Source organism: Pangasianodon hypophthalmus, chromosome 21 (assembly GCF_027358585.1).
Source record: "Pangasianodon hypophthalmus isolate fPanHyp1 chromosome 21, fPanHyp1.pri, whole genome shotgun sequence".
Lineage (NCBI taxonomy): Eukaryota > Metazoa > Chordata > Actinopteri > Siluriformes > Pangasiidae > Pangasianodon > Pangasianodon hypophthalmus.
Window position 1 is genome coordinate 4,637,231 of NC_069730.1, and position 24,048 is coordinate 4,661,278.

A 24,048-nucleotide genomic window follows, 5' to 3' on the forward strand; every position below is an offset into this window, starting at 1 on the left:
TATATATATTTTAAATTATATTTTAAATAAATATTTTTTTTATTTAAAATAATTATACCAATTTTTTAGAAGATATATTTGGATTATTTATAATAAAGAAACAAATAAATCAATTTTAAATAATTAAGCAAGATATTTTAAGTATTCATGATGTAAATCAATATTTTAATTTTAAATATTTATTTTTTTAATCCTGGAAGATATTTGTATTATTTATAATAAACAAACCAGCAAATATTTTTAAATGTAAAATAATTATTAATAATTCTTTAATCATATAATTATATTAATATAAGAAGATATATATTATAAACAAACAGATAAATCAATTTTAAATAATTATACAAGATGTATTTTTTAATCCTAGAAGATATATTTGGATTTTTCATAATAAATAAATACATTTTAAATTTAAAACAATTAAAAGTTTGAAGATGTATTTGAATTATTCATAAGTAAAAACAATCAGTCTATCAATTAATTAATCAATTAATCAATCTTATTTAAAGTAATATAGTGACCTGCTTGCAAAAGGTTCCTGAAACAAAATCCAGTTTCCGTAAGAACCACCAAAGGTTCTTCTATGAACTTTTTATTTATTTATTTATTTATTTATTTTTGCTGAATCCAAACCAGAAGTGTTTGAACGACGGCGCGCGCTTACGCTGTCATTCACAGCAACCTCCTACATCAATCAAACATCAAACATTAAACATCAAACAGTTCGGCGGCTGATGACGTGTGAAAAAGCGCTGGGCGTGTCCCAATAATCTACAGCCAAAGCGTCACGTGACCGCACTCAAACAACAACACGCTAAAATAATCGGCCACCTGTATGACACGCGCTGTTAGTACAGTGAGCCTGCTGTCCATCAGTCCCACCTTCCTGTAGGAGCAGAGCAGAAGCTGGAGGAGGTGGGGAAGAAAAAAAAAAAAAATCACGCGCTCCGGTTACGCGAGAGATGCGCGCGCCACCCTGCACGCTCCCACTCGTTACGCTCTTTTGCACAGAATTAATTTCGCCAGGAAAACGCGCGCGCTGATTCTGGCTGGGGGGCTGAGGGTCGTCTCGGTAGAGTGCAGGACGTAGTTTGGAAACATGAAGGACCGCACGCACGAGCTGAGGCATGTAAGTAAAAGCTTCAGGATTTAACGCCACTTTTACTGATTTGTTGTTCTTTCTCAAGTTGCGCGCGAGGCGAGGTGTTGAGCGCAAGCGGTGGCAGTCTGAATCCAAGAGCACGCGCACGCGAGCGGCTGTGAATATGCAAGTAAAAATAACTGCTAGTAAAAATAAATAAAAAAAAACAACAAACAACCCACACCACCTGTTTATAATCCAGTATAAATAAATGAGCTGATTTATGTTGGAGAGACAGTGCAGTCCGTGTGATGGGACAGATGCATGCTTATTACTATTATTATTATTATTATTATTATTTTTTGCACACGCCCGCTTTTTACACGTTATCTTCATAGTCTGGTTTCCATGGACGTGAAATGCCAACAAAATAATAATAATACTAAATAATAATAATAACAACAACAAAAAATCACATCTAGACATGTGGAATAGTCCACGCCTGTAGAATTGGTTGCCAAATCTGAAAAGATGAAGCTGGAAGTGGCCTGATTTACGCGTAACGGCGCTCAGCGCGTGAAAATCTAAAATAGGAAAGTGGCCCCGGTGTGAAGCGCGGCTCCGGTTGCGCATGCTCCGTATTCCCGAACACGCTCTGCGCCTTTTATTTAAATCAGCAGGCTGCAATCTGAGAGTCCCAGCAACAGTGTTCACGCCAGGTTTGCCGACTTTCTGGACTTTTTGTGCAGAAAAATGAATTCAGAAATGAGATTCAGGCTCGGGGTGGCTTAGTGGGTAGCACCCTTGCCTTGCACCTGCAGGGTTGTGGGCTCGGTTCCTGCCTCTGCCCTGTGTGTGTGTGTGTGTGTGTGTGTGTGTGTGTGGAGTTGGCATGTTGTCTCTATGCTTCAGGGGTTTCCTCTGGGTACCCCAGTTTCCTCCGCAGTCCAAATTTAGACTGCACTGTATACTACTGCGCTGTAGGCTGATTGGCATCTCTGAATGGTCTGTAGTGTGTGAATGGGTGTAGTAGTAATGTGACCTGCAATGGGTTGGCACCCCTTCCAGGGTGTCCCCTGCCCTGTGCCCCAAGTCCCCTGGGAAAGGCTCCAGGTTGTGTAAGATAAGCAGTACAGAAAATGGATGGATGGATTCACCCATTCTTGGGGTGACACAGAGGATAGCGTTGCTGCCTCATAGCTCCGGGTACCTGGTGAATTGTGCACTGAAAGGAGTGTGCGAATGTGTGTGTGACTCCAGTCTAGACTGGGGTGTTTTTTCATTTTACACCCAGTGTTCCGTGGGATAGACACCAAATCCACCTGACCAGTGCTGCTGCCTTAAAGCTTAAAGAACCAACAGTTCCAGGTTCGATCCTGAGCTCGGGTTACTGTGGGTTTCTTCCAGGTTCTCAGGTTTCCTCCCTTTTCCCAAAAACATGCCAGTTGGTGGATTGTCTACATTAAATTGCCGCCTAGGTGTGAATGTGAGTGTAGCTGGTGCCCTGCGTATTCTCACCTTGTGCCCAGTGTTCCCAGGATAGGCTCCAGATGCACTGTGACACTGACCAGGATAAAGCACTTACTGAAAGTGAGTGAGTGACTGACTAAAGGCTTTCAAGATACATCGGTGGTCCATTTAAGGTGAAAAATACTAAACGAACAAATGATGTACCCTTACATCAATGATACAAATCCAGCGACAAAGCAAAGTTCAGTTTGGTACCTGTATTTCTCAGAGTGTAACTAACCAACAAACCATTTGATAAACATTATATGGAGGATCTCATATTCTAGCTAACAAGTAATAGCCACCAGTTAGCGTTAGACACACTGTATTAATATGCAAACAATTTTCAAGGCTCAATTTTGGACCCTTGAGTCACAGACACTTTGTTTACTTATGGCGCTTAGAGTCATCCATTCAAAATGGCTGCCACTGATGTTAATATAGATTTATAATATTTAAATTTCATGTTTAAATGTAATGCATCAATGATAGAAATGTTCCAAATGGCATAGATTATATTAATCTGGTTCTATCCTTATCTAATCTTTGCATTAGTTTTATTATTATTATTATAAGTAGTTGTTGTTCTAGTAGTCCTAGTCATCGTAGTAGTCGTAGTTGTTGTAGTAGTTGTAGCAGTAGCAGTAGTAGTAGTAGTTGTAGTAGTCATAGTCATAGTAGTATTAGTAGTAGTAGTAGTAGTAGTAGAAGGACTCGTATTAGTAGTAGTATGAGTAGTAGCTGTAGTAGTAGTTGTTATAGTAGTCTTAGTAGCTGTAGTAGTAGTTGTAGCAGTGGTTGTAATAGTTGTAGTAGTTGTTGTAGTAGTCATAGTAGTAGTAAGAGAAATAGCTTTAATTGGAGCTTTAATTGTTTCACCATATTTGAATAACGTCTATAAGATCGAGAGCATCGAGACCGTCTCACTTGTATCACATAAGAATGAATAAGCGGCGTTTATTTCCTTTCTAACCACAGACTATAAACATTAACCTGACTATAAATTCCACATTTGTACAGTCGATTTTTATGTATAGTCACTGTTAGGTCCATCTGGTACATCCATCTGCCGTGTCTAGACGGAAACACGTTGTAACATTTTTATGTATTTGCTATTACGTGTTAGTATTTCACATTAGAGCGCTGCCCCTTCAGTCCTCTGTACTTAATCACTCATATACTGGGCAACAGTTGGGCCTGCTGGAATCCTGTTCTGCTAAAATAATCCAGCAACCAGGAATGCAGTTACACTTGTTTTTTTTTTTTTCGTCTACAGCATTGTAAGCTCATTAGAAAATCATTGACTGCTTCAACTTCTGTTTGACTGAACAAATATCACAACCGTGAGTGGAGTTTTGTCTCACTGATAAGGGGGCAGAAACAGGCCTGCCTCTGGCCTTTGGAAATTCAAACTCTGCTCTGCGGGAACCTGGCCACATATTGATTTTTTTTTAAATGACAGGGTGACTAATTTTCCTCATGGCTGTGGTTTGTTTTCATGCTATTGACTGTTTCGGGCAGAGCCTATTAGGTCTGTTTCTCCTGCAGACCTGGTGTGTGTGTGTGTGTGTGTGTCTGCATTGGTGGGTGTGTGGTAGGTGGTAATGTGTAGGCTGCTTGTGTAGAGTCAGTATGACTTTTCTCATGCCTCAGCTTATTGTGTATGTGTATGTGGGCATGTTTTTATATTAGTGAAGACCAAATGTCCCTACGAGTATAGGAATATCAGACAGTTTTGACATTCTGGGGACATTTGACTGCTTTTTGTTTTAAACAAAAACGTTTCCTTTTGTTTACTGAGGTTAAGGTTAGTGTTAGATTCAGGTGTAGCGTAGCATTAATTAGCTGCATTAATAAGTCAATGAAAGGTCCTCACAAGGACAGGAAGGCAAATGTGTGTGTGTGTTTGTGTGTGTATTTACAGGTCACAGAAGCTCTGAATGACCTCGGGTCACGGAGGGGAAAGGAAATTGTTGTAGAGGGCCTGTGAGCTGTAAATAATGAGACAAAGGGGAACAAAATGGAGTAATTTGATGGTGGCTTCCTGGGTGAATTGTGCCCAGGGGGGCAATTGACTCCTCCTCCTTCATAACGTATTCTTCACTGTAACCTGTAAATGAGACAGCGTCCAGCAAGAGCTGGAAAGGCATGACGGGTGAAATAGATAGGCAGTTATAATGGGTGTTAGAGACAACTCTGGAAAAATGAGAACTGGAAATTTTTTTTTGATTCTTTCCTTTTGAAGCCCTGTCCACTTTTTCCCCCCATGATTAGATTTGAATTATTTTCTATAATTTCTGTGGTGAGCTTGTGTCACTCCTGTTGTGTTATGTTAACTCGTGTTATCCCACTCACAGATTTAACGCTAGTCACTTATGATATAAAACCAAACCTTCAGGGTTATATTGTATTATATTTGAAAATGCAAAGTTATAATTTTTTTTTTTTTAATTCCATGTTAATTTCACTAAATAATTCCGCTGTAACCAGCATTGTCTGAGCCACGGGTTGCACATCACTATCCAGTCCCACATGGGCCACTTTGAGGGTGGCTGTCACTGCATGCCAGCTAGTTAGGATACTCTGACTGGAGTTGAAGAAGAACTCTGTTGATGGGCATGAGCTTCTGTGCTGTGCGCTCTCAGTTCCAGAATCAATTATTTCTTTACTGTTGTTTATCAGTATTTAAATGCACTATAATGATGTCCTGAGTTAGATTTTGCTTTAATGATGGAAAAGGTGAAATAAAGTAAGCAAAAATATATAGTATAATAACCCTACAAGCCACAGTTGTCGTATATCTCTGTATCTGTGTACCAAAGCTTGCATGGCTATTAATTTTTACGCAAGCTTTGGTTCTGATACTGGCTTGTATGGTTATTATACTATATATTTTTGATTGTAGTCTTTACTTCGTTGGTCCTTATAGCTTCATCAAAATCTCTGCATCCCTGAATGGGAAAGAAAGAGTTAACGTGTTAGTGTGTGCATGTGTCTGTGTGTGTTAGACAGAGAGAGAGAGAGAGAGAGAGAGAGGCTAATATTTGTTTTAGGCACATATGGAAGCTCTCTTTCCAAATATAGCCCTGGCTATGAAACCTATTTAGCAAGCATGTGGAACATCTGTCTGTGGCCACTGTCAATTATATTTATTCATTAGGTTCTGGTTTATAGTTGTCAGCAGGCATCAGTGGCGGCAGAAGAAAGTGCCGCAGGTCATGCTGAGAGTAACGGCTTCCTGACAGGTGCTGTGAATCTTAACACCCTCACTGTTTAAGGTTGCTGTACCTAAACCTAATGACATTTTAGCACCAGCTAGATCTCAAATGGTGCCAGATTTCAGAAAATCAAAACAAAGAAAAGTGAGATTCTAGAGCACACTATAAAGGTTTGAGGGTCTTATTTAATCCCTTCCCTTCTCTTCCTTTCCCTTCCCTTCCCTTCCCTTCCCTTCCCTTCCCAAGAAGCTGTGTTAGGTGTATTAACACAAAGGGGGTCCTAACACTGCCTCATGCTTATATTCTCCAAAAATTACCAAGATATCTCCTAGGGTCTCAAAGTGACCGGCATTGATCAGACGACTATTCCACATGAACAGATAAAACACCTCTACTTGCCTAACTTTATATTTTATCTTTTATCTGAAGCCAGTCTTACTGAATCCTTACCAGGGAAAGTAGCTAAGGCATGCTCTAAAAAAAGTCACTAGAAGTCACAAGGTGATGTCATGTAATTTGCATATTCACTGAATCATCAATCATTTGAATATAAGCTGTTGCATGAAGAAGGAAGAATTTCAGAAACTATGTATTGTATATAGAATAGAACAGAATAGTGTTTTATCTGAATTGAAAATAATACATTACGAAGAACAAAGAACTGCACAGGTAGGACAAATGATTGTGATCACAAATTGGTCTTTAGGAATACTGGTGATCAGTGATTGGTCATTGGGGACAGTGATGATCAGTGATTGGACACTGAGGAGTAATGGTGATCAGTGATTGGTCATTGGGGACAGTGATGATCAGTGATTGGACACTGAGGAGTAATGGTGATCAGCGATTGGTCATTGGGGACAGTGATGATCAGTGATTGGACACTGAGGAGTAATGGTGATCAGTGATTGGTCATTGGGGACAGTGATGATCAGTGATTGGACACTGAGGAGTAATGGTGATCAGCGATTGGTCATTGGGGACAGTGATGATCAGTGATTGGACATTGAGGAGTAATGGTGATCAGCGATTGGTCATTGGGGACAGTGATGATCAGTGATTGGACACTGAGGAGTAATGGTGATCAGCGATTGTTTGTTGGGGAACAATAGTGATCAGTGATCGGTTTTTATTACCAGTGATAATTGGTGATTGGTCCTTGGAAATAATAGTGATCAGTGAATAGTCATTGGGAACAATGGTGATTAGTGATTGGTTGTTTTTGCAGAATGATGATCAGTGATTGTTTGTCTGGGAACACTGGTGATCATTGATTTGTTGTTGGGAAACAATGGTGATCAGTGATTGGGCGTTGAGAAAGTGGTGATCAGTGATTGATTGTTGGGAAACACTGATGATCAGTGATTGGGCGTTGAGAAAAATGGTAGACAGAATGACTTTCTGCACAGTCATAAGCAATTCATAAGTGATGATGTGGTTTCTAAACGAATGACTTTGTAGATTTAGAGGAGCCCATGTCTGAAGTTAAATCATATGCAGCATTCGTGGTCAAATCCTGGCACATCTTGTCAGGTGTGAATTAGCGTTTTATTCCATTGTAGGACACCCACACACTCCTTTGCAATAAGCTTGAATGTTTGACTTCTTTTTTCTGCAGAGAGATGCTCATCTGTGTTTGATATTAAAGTTGAAGCCCTTCATTTGCAGCCACCTGATGCTGTCTGGCCTTCTGGGCTTGAGCAGGTCTCTCACAGCGAGCAATGATACACTTTTACACTAATGTGTGCAATTAGGTGACTCACATCTTACTAAACCTGGCGGTTTTGTTCCTTGTGCTTTGGATTTGAAAGCCTGTGTGATTTAACATCATGAATCATAATCTGATGGCCGGAGAAATCTAATTCTACAAAATGAACCTTAAATCGATTAGATTGTGGCTCAAATTGTTCCTTCTTGAGGTTGTTCCTCAATAATTTTTTCAGTATTGTGGGTTTTCTCAATATTATGATCCTCACTGTCTTTTCCCTACTTCTCAAGTATATAAGTATTCTCAATATAAGTATTCATGCCTCTTGAACTGGACAAAATTTAACTGGCATTATATCTAATGAATCTGTACAAAATAGCGGTAACACTGAAATGGGGGGAAAAAATCAATGTAGACATTTGTGATTACCTATACAATGGTAACATTTGCATTTATTATTTGTGGAGGTTATTTGTGGTTGTTTTTCGTGTAGATTCATAATATATGATCCCAATTATGTCCATTTTAGTTCCAGGTTGTAACACTGTATAAAAGTTTCATGACTCTAGTTTAGTCATGAAATATATCAACGAAAATATGTTGTTTGGCCAATTTCCGTATGTTAATCTAGACCGAAAACATTGTTCAAACCCGAAGAAACGTTTTTATTGACCATTTGTTGCTCATTAACCCGAGGGTAAATTTTTGACTCACAAACTAGACAATAGGACCTGTCTGTCTCTGATAGCCAGATTGGTGATTATCCTCAAGATGCTGCAGTCTGAGCCTCATAAAGAGTTCTTTTTGTTTATGCCAAATAGGAAATGGCAAGTGAGATCCACATTAGTGCCGTAAAAAGGCACGAACCAGATGGAGTTGGATATAAACCACTGCCTTTGCTTGGATTCACTCTTCAGTGTACTCTAGCTTTGGTCAATCTTGTATTTGAAGATTTGTGTAATTTTCTGTTTGTGTTGCATTTAAATGACATTGTGAATCTGTCTTTAGCCATTATTTGAGAAAACTAACTAAAGCTGGTTTTAGACTGTGCTATTCCAAGGGTCTTATAAGATTATTAATTGTTAAGATGATCCTAATAATATCTTCTATAACAGACTGCATGATAACATGTTCTCCATGCCAGATTATACAATGAAGATCCTATAACGGTAGACTTGCGGAAAATTACTGTTCTTCGTATGTTCATTGTTATGATCATTCAGCATGATCTGAACTCACGTAGAAAACAAGGTCGCATAAACAGAAACATTCTTCAGAGCGAGCTTGCGGTAATAAGGATATTTTTTCTGTCCATTTGCATGTTTCATTTCCGTTTCGCCATTGGCTGCTACATTATTTGTAGCTGTCCCGGGAGTATTGCACCATCCTATGCTGTTTTCATAAAACATTTCTGGACAACACTGCCAGAACTTTGTCATTGACTATCTTTTGGACATATAATGTGAGCACGCCACATTATAGATCATAAGACCGCCAAGCTCAATCGGAAACACAACTTTAAAACTGACTTAAGTATTGATATAAAATAGTGCATTCGGGGGACAGTGGCTTAGTGGTTAGCACTGTTGCCTCGCACCTCCAGGATTGGGAGTTTGAATCCTGCTTCCACTCTGTGTGTGCAGAGCTTGCATGTTCTCCCCATGCATCAGGGGTTTCCTCTGGGTGCTCCGGCTTCCTCCCCCCATCCAAAGACATGCACTGTAGGCTGATTGGCATTTCTAATTTGTCCGTAGTGTGTGAACGAATGTGTGCGCTGTTGTGCCCTGCAGTGGATTGGCACACTGTCAAGGGTGTCCCCTGTCTTGTGCCCAGAGTCCCCTGGGATATGCTCCAGGCAACACTGTGAACCCTGTGTAGGATATGTGGTACAGAGAATGGATGGATGGAATAACTCAGGAATACTTGTGCAACCACAACTTTTATGTTATATATTTGTAAAAGAAAATTCAAACTACATTAGATTTTTCTTACTATGTGCTATTTTGTGTAGTTTCATGACATAATCCCAATTTAGTTCATTACAGTTCTAGGCTGTAACACTACAAACTGTGGAAAAAGCTTAAGGGGGTGAATACTTATGCAAGGCACTGTGTATATTGACAGTAGGGACCAGCGTAAAGGATGAATATATTAATACGTTGCTCTTTGTTTGTTTTCACCTGTCTGTGTTCGTCTGTATAATCCTGATTGCCTCCCACTCACAGTTCTGCTCCCGTATGCAAACTCCATCGTGTGAAAGAGACGCTTTTAGCCAATAAGATTCTGTTCTCTGAATATTACCAAGCAAGGTCTCACAGTAGTCTCTCAGAATCGCTCTGTAATTTTATTGAATTAGAATTTTATCTCTGAAATTTCATTTGCACCAGTCAGCATTTCATCTTTCAACTGCATCGTAACTAAAGGCTTCTAGCTGATCTTATATAGACCATTCCTAATGAATGTTTTATTCCAAACTATTCTGTTATTTTTTTTTTTTTTAATGTTTTGTTTCCCTTGGGTTTTATTATGAAGCTGAACACCTGTAAAATTTGTCATCCATCACAAGGAAAAACATAGAGCTTTCAAGCTCTGAAGTAAAGACACATTATACAGTTCAGTGTTACTGACCTCTAAAGTCCATGGTCTCCTCTCATGCAGCACTGTCCTTAGACTTTTAACATGACAGGTTTATTAATATTGGAATGCATTCACGTACTATAGTGAGTTACGTTATTAAATTACAGAATACAATAATCGATTGAAGCTTAAGAGGAAATTGATATTCAGTGAGAAGTAGGTCAGTGAAGTAGGTCAATATTGGAATGCAGCCTTGATTTTGACAGATTTATAGGTGTGAATGTTCCTATAATATTATAATAATATATTCCTATATATATATATATATATATATATATATATATATATATATATATATATATATATATTATTTTACACAAGATTTTAAGGGCATTTTCACATCTATAATTTTTTCTGAGTCTGAATCAGAGCGAAATTGAACTTTTAGTTTGTTTGCTATTAGGTTCGACACTGAACGTAGTTAAACGAACCAAACCAAAAAAATCTTAGCGTAGGAGTGTTTAGGGCTGAAAACACACACTTTAACCTCTTTCACTGATTGGGCAGAAAAATGGTGATGGAAAAAGATAAACACTTTACTAAGTGCACATCACAAATCCCAAAAGCCACCCAAGCATGGCGAATATAGAGCCATGTTTAGATCATAATTAATGCATTATATAAATTATCTAATATAAAAAAATAATAAACTAGTTTTATTAATTAAATCATATAAACAAGTTTAAATCATTTTGTGTATCACATCAAATATATGGAGGGTTGAATTCAAATGGATTAAACATATGTGTGTTAAAAGATCCTAAAAGACCAAAGTCTTAATGTGCACTGAAGATTTTTCAGGCAAAACGAATCCAGTAGAAATGCTGTTTTATTTCATAGATCTCCAAAAACCTGTGCAGTATTTGGGATAGTCAGAATCAGTGCCTCTTTACTGGCTAAATGCGACGCCAGACATCAGCGTGTGATACGGAGGGTGTTGGTATCTCTGCCGCCTGAGCGAGAGACTACACGCCAGAGTGTTGATTGATGAAGATGCAAATGCCACAGTCGGTGGTCTTTTCTTTTTCCACAAGACGACAAGAACGTCAGCATGGTGTAATTGGATTTGTGTCGCCACACACTTCGGGGTCGGTCTGCAAAACACTGTGTATAAAACCCAGAGGGAGAGAGAGGAATGAGAGGTGACGGCGCATCACTCTCTCCTTGCCTGCTATCTGTCATTACAGGCCACTGCAGGCTTAATGACATTTTCCTCTCAGACTGAGGCAGAGTTGCTCCTGCGGGGAAAATAATTCCCTGTTTCCCTGGGCAACTAGATTACATGAGCAAAGTGAGCTAGCTGAGTGTGGCACGGCACGCAGGGTGTAACGCTTTCACCTGGATATGTGCTGAGAGTAGATTTTCTCCTCACAATCGTCTAAAATTTTATCACCGTTACTGACAGCATGATTTGCAAACTTTCCAGAATTCTTGTCTGATAAACAGAATGATTGGATTACCTTAACTGAGCAGGATACGCATAATTAAATTTCAAAATCTGCCCAAATCTGTCATAGCATTATGAATGGGGCAGATTTTTTTCCCAGGAGCACACAAATATTGTGTAAAAATGCAGTTTTTCCAGACCACTTCTTCCACATGGAATGTATAGATAGTGATGACATTTTTAATATGTTCATAATTGCATAATATTGTGCGTGTTAATCATCACAGCATTTGTATCACAGATTATCGGAACGTTTATGGTTAGTAAAATCTTGTCATCACATACCTAACGTAACATATCATCCGATATCAATTTCTAGATAATTATTATGTGTATTGTGTATTCCTTGATGTTTAATTTGAGATCTCAATAATATTTGTAGCAAAATTTGTTGAAATGATTATTTGCTCAAGAACATCATACTATTTTTCCATTGATAATGATACTTTTTGTCCATTTATAGTTACATTAAATGTTGTAGAACATCCATGAAACAAGTTAGTTCATGTTCTCACTTATGTTAAAACAGCTATAAACTGTCATTACCTCACCAGCCTCTCTTTTGTCTCTCTCTCTCTCTCTCTAAACAGCTTTAGTTCTTACTGATACAAGCTCTGACACTGGAGACTCCTTTCAAAAATAAATGTCTCCTCATAAAAAAATGAGCCATATCAACAACTGCACATCTTTTTAATGGTTTTGTAACACAAGTCTCTGTGTAAGTTGTTACTATGGAAACAATGATGCTTCTAAATCACACAATTAGAAAATCTGTATTTTTGTAAATGAATAAAAATCTCTGAGTTGGCATTTTATCATAATAATATTCTCATAATAATATTCTCATAACTTCTTTGATGTTGCTTTGGAAAACCTGAGCAAAATGAAATATTGTGATGTTCAGTGTGCACCGTGAGTGTAATTTTTTTTTTCATATCACCAAATCAAAGTAAAAATATTTTAAAAGAATGAAGGCGTGAACAACAAAGTACTGAAATAATTAAAATTGGTAAAGAAAATCCCAACAATACCCATCCCTTTATATACTATATGCCCAAAAGTTTTTGGACACCTGACCGTCACACCCATATGTGTTTGCTGAACATCCCATTCCAGATTTATTCCCCTTTTGCTGTTATAATAACCTCCACTCTTCTGGGAAGGAGTTCCACTAGATTTTAGAGCGTGGCTGTGGGGATTTGTGTTCATTCAGCTACAAGAGCATTAGTGAGGTCAGATACTGATGTCAGGTGAGGAGGTCTGGGGTGCAGTCGGTGTTCCAGTTCATCTCAAAGGTGTTCAGTGGGGTTGAGGTCAGGGATCTGTGCAGAAGTTCTTCCACACCAACCTTAACACACCATGTCTTCATGGAGCTCGTTTTGTGGCATTGTCATGACATCTTAGTTCCAAAGAAGGGAAATTTTATGCTACAGCATACAAAGAAATTTTATACAATTGTGTGCTTTCTCCTTTATGGCAACAGTTTGGAGAAGAATCACATATCGGTGTGATGGTCAGCTGTCCACATACTTTAGGCTATATAGTGTATTATACGGTTATTATATTGGACACAAAATGATGTTAATACCTTCAGGATGCAACAGCATGGACAGATATAGTGTGTATCGTATGGTTTCATCAAATATCAAATCGTAGCCTTAAGAAACAAAATTGTATTGTATTGTATTGTATTGTGTGGAAGCCTGAGGTTTACACCTATAAGCAATTTATGACAGATGATGACTAGATTAGGTCTAGGTTCTAGGTTACTAGATAGACTCAGAGTATTTTAAAAAAACACAATATTATGATAATATTGTAACCAATAAAATGGTTAGACAGCTATGAGTAATTAAAATTAGGACAACATCAAAACGTTAACATCTTGTGTAATTGGCCATTTGTTGGTTATTTGTTCTCAGTTGGTAAAGTGCTGTAACACCATAAACACAAAAGGGATAAACTGGCAACGTATATGAAAAGCCTGAAAATAACGTAGGATGTGCATTGAGGAAAAAATAACAAGTGTAGCAGTGAGCGGGAGGCAGCCGCAGGTAACTCGGTCCATGTTGTGTGGGCCGTCTGCTGTAATGAGACTCGGATTGAGCTCAAGCCTCCTCCCTATTGTCTGCTGGCTTGAGAGAGAGAGAGATAAAGAGAGAGAGCTGGGCAGAGAGAAAGCAAGCCAAACTGAGAAGCATGAAGAGAAGGGCGGAGAGAGATGACAAAGGACAGGAGAAGAGAGTAGGTGGATGGAAGATAGCAGATGGGGAGGAGAGGACTGGAGATGCATTCCCCACTTGTGTTGCCTCTCTCTTTCTATCTGCCTTGCTCTCACTGAAGACTTTCTGCTATATTTCATCATTAAGTCCACAGGGCACTCAAGTGAACATGGGAGAGATCACTTCACAGCTTTTACATCAGCAAGGTGCTGGGGCTTGCAGTGACATTAAATGACATTAAATGAGCATTACCAGAACATATTTGGTTACTGAACTCATATTTCCAAACCCTAGTTTTAGGCTAGATTGGACTTGTAGGTGGACTCTGTGATCACGGTGAATTGATCATAGCCAGTGATGTGACTCATTGTTAATCACCATATATTAATGATTTGGGTGTGTTTTGTATTTCTGCCTTTTTCAGCTTCAAAGCTGTCTGAATTTCACTGTTTGAATATTCTTTGGACTTTCTGTCCAAATTTCTATTGCAAGTTATGACATAAAACATTTTACATGTTTTTTTTTTTGTTTTTTTTTAAATTAGACGTTAAAATTTGCATGTAGAAATTTACAACTTATTCCAGACCCTATTTTTCAGGCTTAATCTCCGATTGAATCTGCTGAATCTATTGTACACACAGGGTCATATTCAGAGTTGAGCTAAGCATGGGTAGTGAGGAGTTAATACCAAAATTGTGCACAGGAGTTGAGTGCAACTCTTAGTCAGAATCTTAATTAAAGACATTGCTTATATTAGGGGCCAGATTTTTTTTTTATGGAAAAAATTAAGATCACTCACTTCAAGTGAGCAGTACGTGTAGCAGATACATGCTAGGTCAGCTTTATTTACAGTAGAGCATGTGGAATTAGCAAAAACATTGGCATCATTTTATTAATTGGACAGCTCATTATAGCAAATGAAAAGCATGATAAAATAGCCTATATCTCACACACATTATTTCATTACCTACTGTATATTTAGTAACTAGTGGTTTCATTAAATTGTGTACACAACTACCTGCCAGCACATGATATAAAAAAGTAAAATGCAAAATAATAGGATGTGCTGGATCAAGTGCTATTTTATAGGCAGCTGAGTAATGTTAAATTATTCAGCAGCCTATAAAATAGCACTTGATCCAGCCAAGTTTAAACCAAATTTAACCAAAAGCTTATTTAATGCTTGCCATCTTCTCATTCTTACAGTATATCATCATATTACTATTTTTTTTACTTTTCATTATTAAATTGTTTCTTGCTTTTATGTTACATTGTACCGTATTTGACTGCCTAGAAAAAATACGATCTTTAGTCCGTATTTTCTATCCCACATCTGTTTTCAGCCTTAAAGACAAGTGCTTATGTCTAAAGGTGGTGATCTAGATGCTACTGAAAAACTCATCTCTACTCGACACTTCTTCTCAAGAAAATTCTGGAAACTTCATAATGTTAATCTAAGGTAACGTTAATAACAGGTAATGTTAATAATCTGAATAAGGAACCCAGAAAATCAGTTTAAGTACCTGTATAACTCAACTCTGAATACGAGGAACTTTCCCTGTGTAAATATTGACATTGAAGCCAAGGTGAACATGGTGAATGTTTATGTCATTCCCGGGTAGCAATGTAAGAAATGTAAAATCAAGCTAATATCACCATTGTGGATCAACAATAAATCCCAATCTGACGCATAAGGATTTATGGTGAAATTGTGATATTTCTTCACCATAGTGTTCTTTGTTTATGAAGGTGACACTGTTTCACCTTTCGTGGTTTATGTATAGTGACACTTGTAGCGTAGCGCTTCTGATAACGTTCACTCTGTCTGTAGCAGGTAATCTTTCCGGTAATTCAAATGTGAATAAAACGTGAATACATGAATGCAGAATCGTATATTGCATTTCAGTAGGAGTAGGAGATGATTTGTCACATGGCTTCTGTTATTACAGAGTGATTCATTCATTCATTCTCTCACACAATTCTTTTCCTTGAATTGAATTGAATTGAATTGAGGGTGATGAGAAGAATTGACAATAGCATCTGTTCAACAACTAGATCTCAGAATATGTCAATACTTTCAATGATTTGTTAATTATATTATCCCAGATTAAATGTTTTTTTTTAATGATATTGATTGTTGGTTCGAAGAATACTCTCTACCCCTGTGTCTTCTCTCAGTTGTATTGATATCTTGAGCATTTCTACATTGTACATCAGGTCCTTTTTCCAAGGACTCCACAGATTTTTCTTTTTTTTTTTTTCACTCAAATTTGATCATTGTCTAGGACTCGGAATAATGAGGGGTATAAAGAGGTAACTGTGTTTCTGCTAGACATGGCTATTTGACCTTGCTTCCTGTTTGGTTCGTTCACTTCTTTCTTTTGTTCACGTTGTCCATAAGTTTTTTTTTTTGGTTTTGTATTCCAAAAGTGTTGTCTTTATGTTTTTTTTGCCAGCATCTTATCATTATCTAACCTGCTGTGGTGAGAGATGTGTAGTTGGATTGAGAACCTTTTGTTGGACCTGGCTGTTTGACCTTGCTCCAAGTGGGGCAGAGGGTTCTAGTGGGCTAATTGACGAGCGAGTCGTTTCAATCTGTTGGAGATTGGCTCTGGGCGGAGAGCTGCTCTTCCCCGGGGTGCTGTACACCACAGAGAGAAAGTCACTGTCCTCTGAGGCTTATTGCTGTCTCAGAGCTGCTACCCTACATGTCCTAAATAAGGAGATGAAGTAAATGATGCTGTAGAATGAGTCTAATAAGAAGCAAATGTGACTTATCAGAAGTGGCATATCTCAAGGCTCTAGTACAGGCGCCAATAAACACATATAAACTGGCCATTTGAGATACGTTAATCCAGGAAATGAGCTCTGCACTGTCAGAATTTATCTCTTGGTCTATACTAGTCTGAGACGTTGTAGTATCATTGCTTTGAATGACTTTGTAATTAAGTATGATTAGAAACCATTAACAGTATTGCTCAGGATAGCAGTACTGAAAAGGGTACAAGGTGTCAAATTGAAAACAGATCCATGAGAGACCCATGCTGAAAAACATGAGGATTATCAATGAGATAACTCTGCCATTGCATCTTAATTGCTATTCTCATTTAAGCGCTTTGACTCAGGACTGAGACGTAACTGTGTTTTGTAGTGTAATACAGCACAGTTTAGTGGAATGTCAGTTGTAATGAAATTAATTTTAGCATTGATTTATGTAATTAGTGCCAAAATGGTGGTCCTGTGTTTGTTTGGGGATTTTAGAAAACAAGGCCACCATTTTAAAGTGTTCTTAATCTGGTATTGGTTCCAGATTTGGTATCAGTTGAAAGTTTTGTACTGTGAAATAAGCTTGGCTTGTCTTATCAGGTTGCATTGCACAGAGTAATCCAATAATCTGTCATCTGTCCAATGTTGCTAATGATAATATGAGGTACATCTGCCCTGTTATCTATACACAAATTGTAATGCTTATCATTTGTGACATGTGGACAATGTGCTACACTGAAAAGCATAGCCTTCACTGCATTGCTTGATCTCTTCAGTGAAAAAACAGGGGAATATATATATATTTAACTTGTTCCTTTGCTAATGCTAGGTTAGACTAATATAGAACCCAGTAGCTAACACACATTGACTAGGCAGCAAGTCAGTTTCTACCTAATTATAAATATTGGTTATTTAGATGATATTTAACTTCTGATTAATTTATTAGCGAGCTATGTAGCATGAATGTGACCACAAACTTAGAGACTGAATGATGTTTGCTGTAAAATGAAAATAATAGTTTTAGATAAGTAAGAAAAGTTAGTTTTCACATGAAAACGTGACATTAATTTTTTTCGTCAGATGAGAATTACATCAGTTAAAAACATTTACTATTTACTTTTTATTTTCTATACTTTCAATTCAGTTCAGTTCAATTCCATTCAGTTTTATTTGTATAGCGCTTTTAACAATGGACATTGTCACAAAGCAGCTTTACAGAAATAAATAGATTCAAATTAAGTTAAACCAAAATAAAATAAAATAAAAATAAAATTATACTTTCATTATGTATAAATAATTAAAACACCCTGATTAAATGCCACACTTACACCTTCTAGCTTGAAAGTTGGCAACTCTATGTATACTTTTATACATTCATATACACTGATACATTAATTCAAGACAAAGCAGTATGTTTCTTTTTAATGTGCAAACTCCATTCATATTGTATATTTAAGTATAAATACACCTCAACTCAGCACTTATGTATTGTTAAACTTCTCGTTAACAGATGAACAACAGAATCTATAGTAAGATGGCCAGTCAGATTTTTGTTCTTCAGAAATATTGCTGGAACTAACATCCTGAAACTAACATTTTTTATTAATAATAGTGTGGTCCAGGTTGGGCTTCCCAATGAGACATGTCTTTAGTAGGCATATTTGATATTTCCAGTATGAAATATATATCTGTCTTTTTCCAGTTGGTCATAATTGAAAAGCAGTAAGATAAAAATGACTACCATGGGTTTAGCTGAGCTCAGGACTGAACTGAAGGAAGATTAGCATGTTAGCAAAGCTTTATTTATTGTCAATAGACAACATGATGTTCTACAGCTTGTAAACTCGTTGTGAACGTGCTTAATCTCTTCCTCTATTGATAAATGTCTTCAATTTGTCGTTAAGATTAGATTAGGATCTGTAAGACATATCTGAACAGTTACAGCTCTGGGAGCACATATTGACTACTTATAATCCTCAGCAGCGGGACTGTAGAGATCTGTAGTTGAGCTAATATTGGCTATTTGTCTTTATTGGATTCTTTGCAATACCATATAAGTTTGTTTTCCCTGGCTATTAGGTCATTTTCCAATTTTCAGTTTGATTTATCTGAGTAGCACTGTGCAGTTTTTATATAAACTGTTTATCTGAAAATTGCATTATTGTAATTTCAATATCAATATCCTTCCACGGTAATTTAATTCAATGTAATATTTTTTTATTTCTCTCTCTCTCTCTCTTTTGTTTTAATAAAGTTACAACTCTACACATTTAGACCTACCTGCATAATAGAGAAAAAGTTCCTTGCAGACTTTTTTTTTTTTTGCATTTTTTTCCACCTTTATTGTAAAATTGACTTTATTACTTAGCTACAAACACGTGCATAGTGATTTATGACCTAAGTCTTGTGACTATGTATGACGTATGATGTATGATTATGATTAAGGTTATGATTCATTGTGACCTGACCAGAATAAAGAAGTTAATGAAGATTAATAAGTTAATGTTTAAATTTTGGTTGATAGTGATGTCGATAATGTTGAAAAATGTATTAAGCTAATGATAAAATTAATACGTCAAGTGAAAATCAGCCTCTTATGGAAACACCACATAAACTTCAGGTGATCATATGTTTTTCCCATGTGATTATATGAGTAATACACTATATGGCCAAAAGTACTGTATGTGGATGCCTGCCCATCACACCCATATGTGCTTGTTGAACAGCCCATTCCAAAGTCAGTCCCCCCCTTTAGTGTTGTAATAACCTCCACTCTTCTGGGAAGGAGTTCCACTAGATTTTGGAACGTGGCTATGGGGATTTGTGTTCATTCAACCACAAGAGCATTAGTGAGATCAAGCACTGATGTTGGTGAGGAGGTCTGGGGTGCAGTTGGTGTTCCATTTCATCCCAAAGATGTTCATTGGGGTTGAGGTCAGGGCTCTGTGCAGGACACTCAAATTTTTCGACACCAGCCTTGGCAAACCATGTCTTCATGGAGCTCGCTTTGTGCATAGGAGCATTGTCATGCTGGAACAGGTTTGGGGCTCTTAGTTCCAGTAAAGGGAAATCTTAATTTTACAACATACAAAGACATTCTAGATAATTCTGGGCTTCCAGCATTGTGGCAACAGTTTGAGAAAAGCCCACACATTTGGGTGTGATGATCAGGTGTCCACATACTTTTGACCATATTGTGTACTGTATACTTTATAGTCTATAATACATCAAGTTAATGACAGTCCCTAGCAGAAATACCACATGCATTTTGGTATACATGTTTTTCATACATGATCATGTGACCACACGTGAACATGCGTTTCAGTGTTATGCCCTGAAATTGAACATGAGAACTCATGTGAACATGTGTGACATCATGTGAATAATGTATGACCGCATAAAATAATCGTTTTTTTATGTGGAAAAATGAAAAATAAATGAGTAGTGAAAAATAAAACCACAGGCCCTACATGTGAACAATGTGTGAAACAAGTGTCAAAGCCACATGTGTAAAGTTCACACAAGAATCATCCTGTTATTAACATGTGAAGTTTTGTCTGACTTTTCTGTAAGTGAGTGTGAAATGGGAATAATGGGAATCATAATACATATTCTTCTGCAGCATGATAGTTTTCCGAGTGAAATGTCCAGCAAACGGAATTAGATATTCTGAAATGAGCACAGGTTATCAGAGGAAAAAAAAAAAATTCCTACCAGGTCTTGTGCTCGTCGGTCTCACGGCGTCTTGATTGAATAACAGGCTGCTAATAACTTGACCTGCTGTGCTAATCAATGCAGAGCGCAGCTGTAATGACTCACGGTCCACAACTTTTCATGAGCACGAGGTGAATAGAGCCAACCGCCGCTCACTTCATGTCATCTTCTGTATGGAGCCCAAATGAGACATTTAGAGCCAAAATGAAGTTAAAGTCGGTTTTTTGTGCGATTATATAGTTTCAATGGTGCACAGTAGTATGAACATTATAAGATTAGAGAATTCAACAGAAATCATCTTAAGAGTTTGGAAAATTCATCTCATTTAAGTTAATTGCAGATGCTTGTTTAGGTTACAGAGGCACCAATCACACAGAGCCACAGTCTCCTGTTAAAAACACAGTTCAGCCAAAAAAGGAAATGAACTCATATGTAATCAGTCATCCAAGCCATTTTGGCTATCTGAAGTTTTCTGTAATTATGTTAAATGAAGGTGTGAGCAGCAGCGGCGCATGACCATATGTTTTGGTGAGGCGGGACGACGTTAATAACAACATAGCCTCGAACAAAATTAAGTCGAGAAGCTATCACAGTTAAATTATGCTATAGACTACTGTCTAGTGACGTTTTAGAATAACAGGAAGTTGAGTTAGCAACACACGTACAGTCATCCACCTGAAGAGCTGATATTATTGACCAGTGTTGCCAGGTTTCAGCTCAACAACATCTTAAAAGACCTGAAAAGACCTAAAATTTCGGACATTGGGAAATGGAAGCACATTTTTCTCAGCCTTTGTGTGGGAAACAAGATCACCGTGGTGCACACATATTTCTGATGTAGGGACATTACCCACGCCATAATCTCCCTTTCCTTCTCCCAGTCTTTGCAACATAGTGTATCTTATAGTAGAAATGGTTCTGTACATCAAAGATACACCGTCTGCATTAACATGTTGTCTTTGTTTGCGTACATTTATTAGGTTTAATTCTGATTATTAAAAACAAGTGATTGCAAACTAGACTAATATGGTGTAAAATAAGATAAGATAAGATAAACTGTATTGATCCCACAGTGGTGAAATTCACTTATCACAGCAGCTCACAGACAGTTAAAGTGCAGGAAGAAAGAAAAGGAAGGAAGAAAGAAAAGTTAAAACTATAACTTTATATGCACCCTTAGGAATAATAAAAGAAATAAAATTATATAAAATTTATAAAATATTGCACAGATGAACAGCACAGTAATGCAGTGTTGTAAGAAATAAAATTATATAAAATTATAAAATATTGCACTTTGAACATTACTGTAATGCGGTGTTGTAAAGTCTGACAGCCACTGGTATGAATGACCTGCGTGAACGTGAACCTGGCAACCCTGTTATTAACTGTCCTGTCCGGTGCTCCTTTTTCACAGAGAGAGCATGGGGCAGCGTGATTTCTGTCCCAATGGGCCTCTATTAGTGCTTGTTGCAGTTCCCATTTTTGATCACTAGGTGTCAAAAAATAATAAATAATAACTATATACAGCTAAACAGGGCAGTTCACAGTTGTGCAACTTCTAGAAAGGTGAGGGGGAGTGGGAGGTCTATGGCAGAACCTTTTTGCTTTTGAATTATTATTGTATTTCTTTTTTTTTTTGCTGTCTTGATGTAGGATGCTGACTTTTGCACTCAGCTGTGTACTTATTTGCACTTGTAAGTCCCAGACGTAGCAAAAGAAGCTTGAAATGTATTTCATAATTGGAGTCGCCTATAAATAAACTGCCTATAGATAGCGTGACTAATTAATCTGTTGAGAACTAAATCCCGCACTGTAATGTCATGACTTGTGTAAAGCGATCCTGGGAAGCTCTTTTACATTGACATTAAGAGCTAATGTTAATTGGATGTTATTTGTCTCTCAGGGTAAGGAGAATGAAGAGGAGGAAGAGGTGGCAGTGGGCATGGAGAAAGGCTTCATGGACGAGTTCTTTGAACAGGTACGCTGTCAAGATTGTGGTGTTCTCTTACCTGCTCCACATTGATCTGGTTCCTGGAATTTAAAATTAGAGGAGTCCTCAGAGTCATCACACACACACACACACACAGGTGGTATCGTTCAGTGTTTGATTAGAAAGATTGGATGGGTCTGCCTGCTTTCATCTGCACTGAAGCTTAAAATCCCGCCCGGGATTTCCATGTGAAGAAGATTCATCAGCTTCCCACAGTGGGTTTAAAGAGATTTGCGGTGGAATTTCTAAAAGGAAAAGGAGCCAGAAGCTGCGATTTCCTTTCAGAACTGAGTTTATTCTGAGGCAGAAAATCATCAGTGGTCTGAACTTCTTATTCAAACTGTTTTGAAAGGGTAATACTGTTACATTTGAGGCATGCTGACATTCTCATTTGCTTCCCTGGTTCACATTTGAAGACATTTACAATTACATTTATTCAGTTGCCAGACATTTTTATCCAGAAATACTAACAATGCAGACTGAATTACATCTAAATGTACAGCTAAAAGAGACTAGTACAGTGATACAAGCGCGTCCTTAAAATGCACTGTATTCTTACACTATACGTTATTGACTTCATTATGTAGTACCTGGATTTTTTTTCCTGAAACACTTTAAACAAGTTTAGCAATAAAACTAAAATGACCTCACTTCACAGGAATAACCGGGCATTTTTAACACCAAAATGTTCGGTCTCAACACAGTGTTGCAGCATTCTTGCTGTTTTCTGGCCATTAACTCTTTGGGGGTGCCTGTTTTCAGCATTGAATTTATTTATGATGTCATACTCCACAGTAGTTGTTAATGGCTCATATGAAAGTAGACACTCAGGGCTTTAAGAATTTGCAGTTGCATACATATTTCTTTTTTCCCTAGCCGACTAGGTTTAAATGTTGTAATTTTATTGTGGCAGTTGTGCATGATGTTTTGTTATCAAAAAAGTCTGTTTTGTCTCTTTACCAATGTTATTGTGGAGAGGTAAGAATCGTTTACCCAGTGGGTGCTCACACCCCTCCTGTGGACATCGCCCTGCTCACCAGCAGCTAAACACAGAGTCATGATACTCTACACACAGAAACCCAACAGTGTCCTGACTAATCTTATAACAGACTTGCAGCGATAAAATAATAGATTTGTTTGTATTGATCGAAAATGTCCGATAAGTCGATCTTGGCATGCCAGTGTACTGTGAGAAAGGGTTTCAAACTATGACCTCCATGAGTGAATCTTTTTGGACTTAAATTGCTTCACTTCAATGATATCAGCTCATCAATCTGAAAGATTTGTTGCAAATCTTTCAGATTTGTGCTGAGTATCTTCTCCCTTTTGTCAAAATGATAGCGATCTTATATGAAAAGGTTGATTTCATACTTAACCTACTCAACAAGGGGTATTCAACAAAAATTTCTAGGTTCAACTATGTACAATCCAGATAATCAACTAACATGACTGAATTGTGACGTCAGTTACGGTTTAAAGCTTAACCATTAGTTCATGGCATTAAATGAGACATTTTGAAGTGGTTTTGTTTCATAGAAGCCCCTTCAGATTAGTACCATGGACTCTGAACAGGTGAGACATATTTGTCTTTTCTGTGGTCTAATGAGGTGCCTACAGCGAAATAATTTACATAAATGCGATTGGATCTGGTACACAAGCTGCAGTGGTTCATGTTTAGAAAACTAGAGTCATGACCAGACCTACGGCAAGGTTCTTCGTATGTTTATCATCTCTGCCATCTTATTTTCCAGATTCA

General features: G+C 37.6%; 1 protein-coding gene across 5 annotated transcripts in view; it reads left to right on the plus strand.

The window, feature by feature from the left end:
- The first annotated feature begins 782 nt into the window (after positions 1-782).
- Positions 783-24,048, plus strand: part of LOC113543063 (syntaxin-1A) — a 103,644-nt gene continuing 80,378 nt past the window's right edge. Inside the window, exons 1-2 of one of the 5 annotated variants that reach the window (XR_008300653.1) lie at positions 783-1,129; positions 22,206-22,280. Coding sequence is in view for 3 of the 5 variants with exons in the window: in XM_026941051.3 (XP_026796852.1) it covers positions 1,100-1,129; positions 22,206-22,280 (105 nt within the window). In the remaining 2 variants the exon portion in view is untranslated. The remainder of the gene's footprint in view (positions 1,130-22,205; positions 22,281-24,048) is intronic. The other 4 variants (XR_004580320.2, XM_026941051.3, XM_053227550.1 and 1 more) reach the window with 4 other exon arrangements.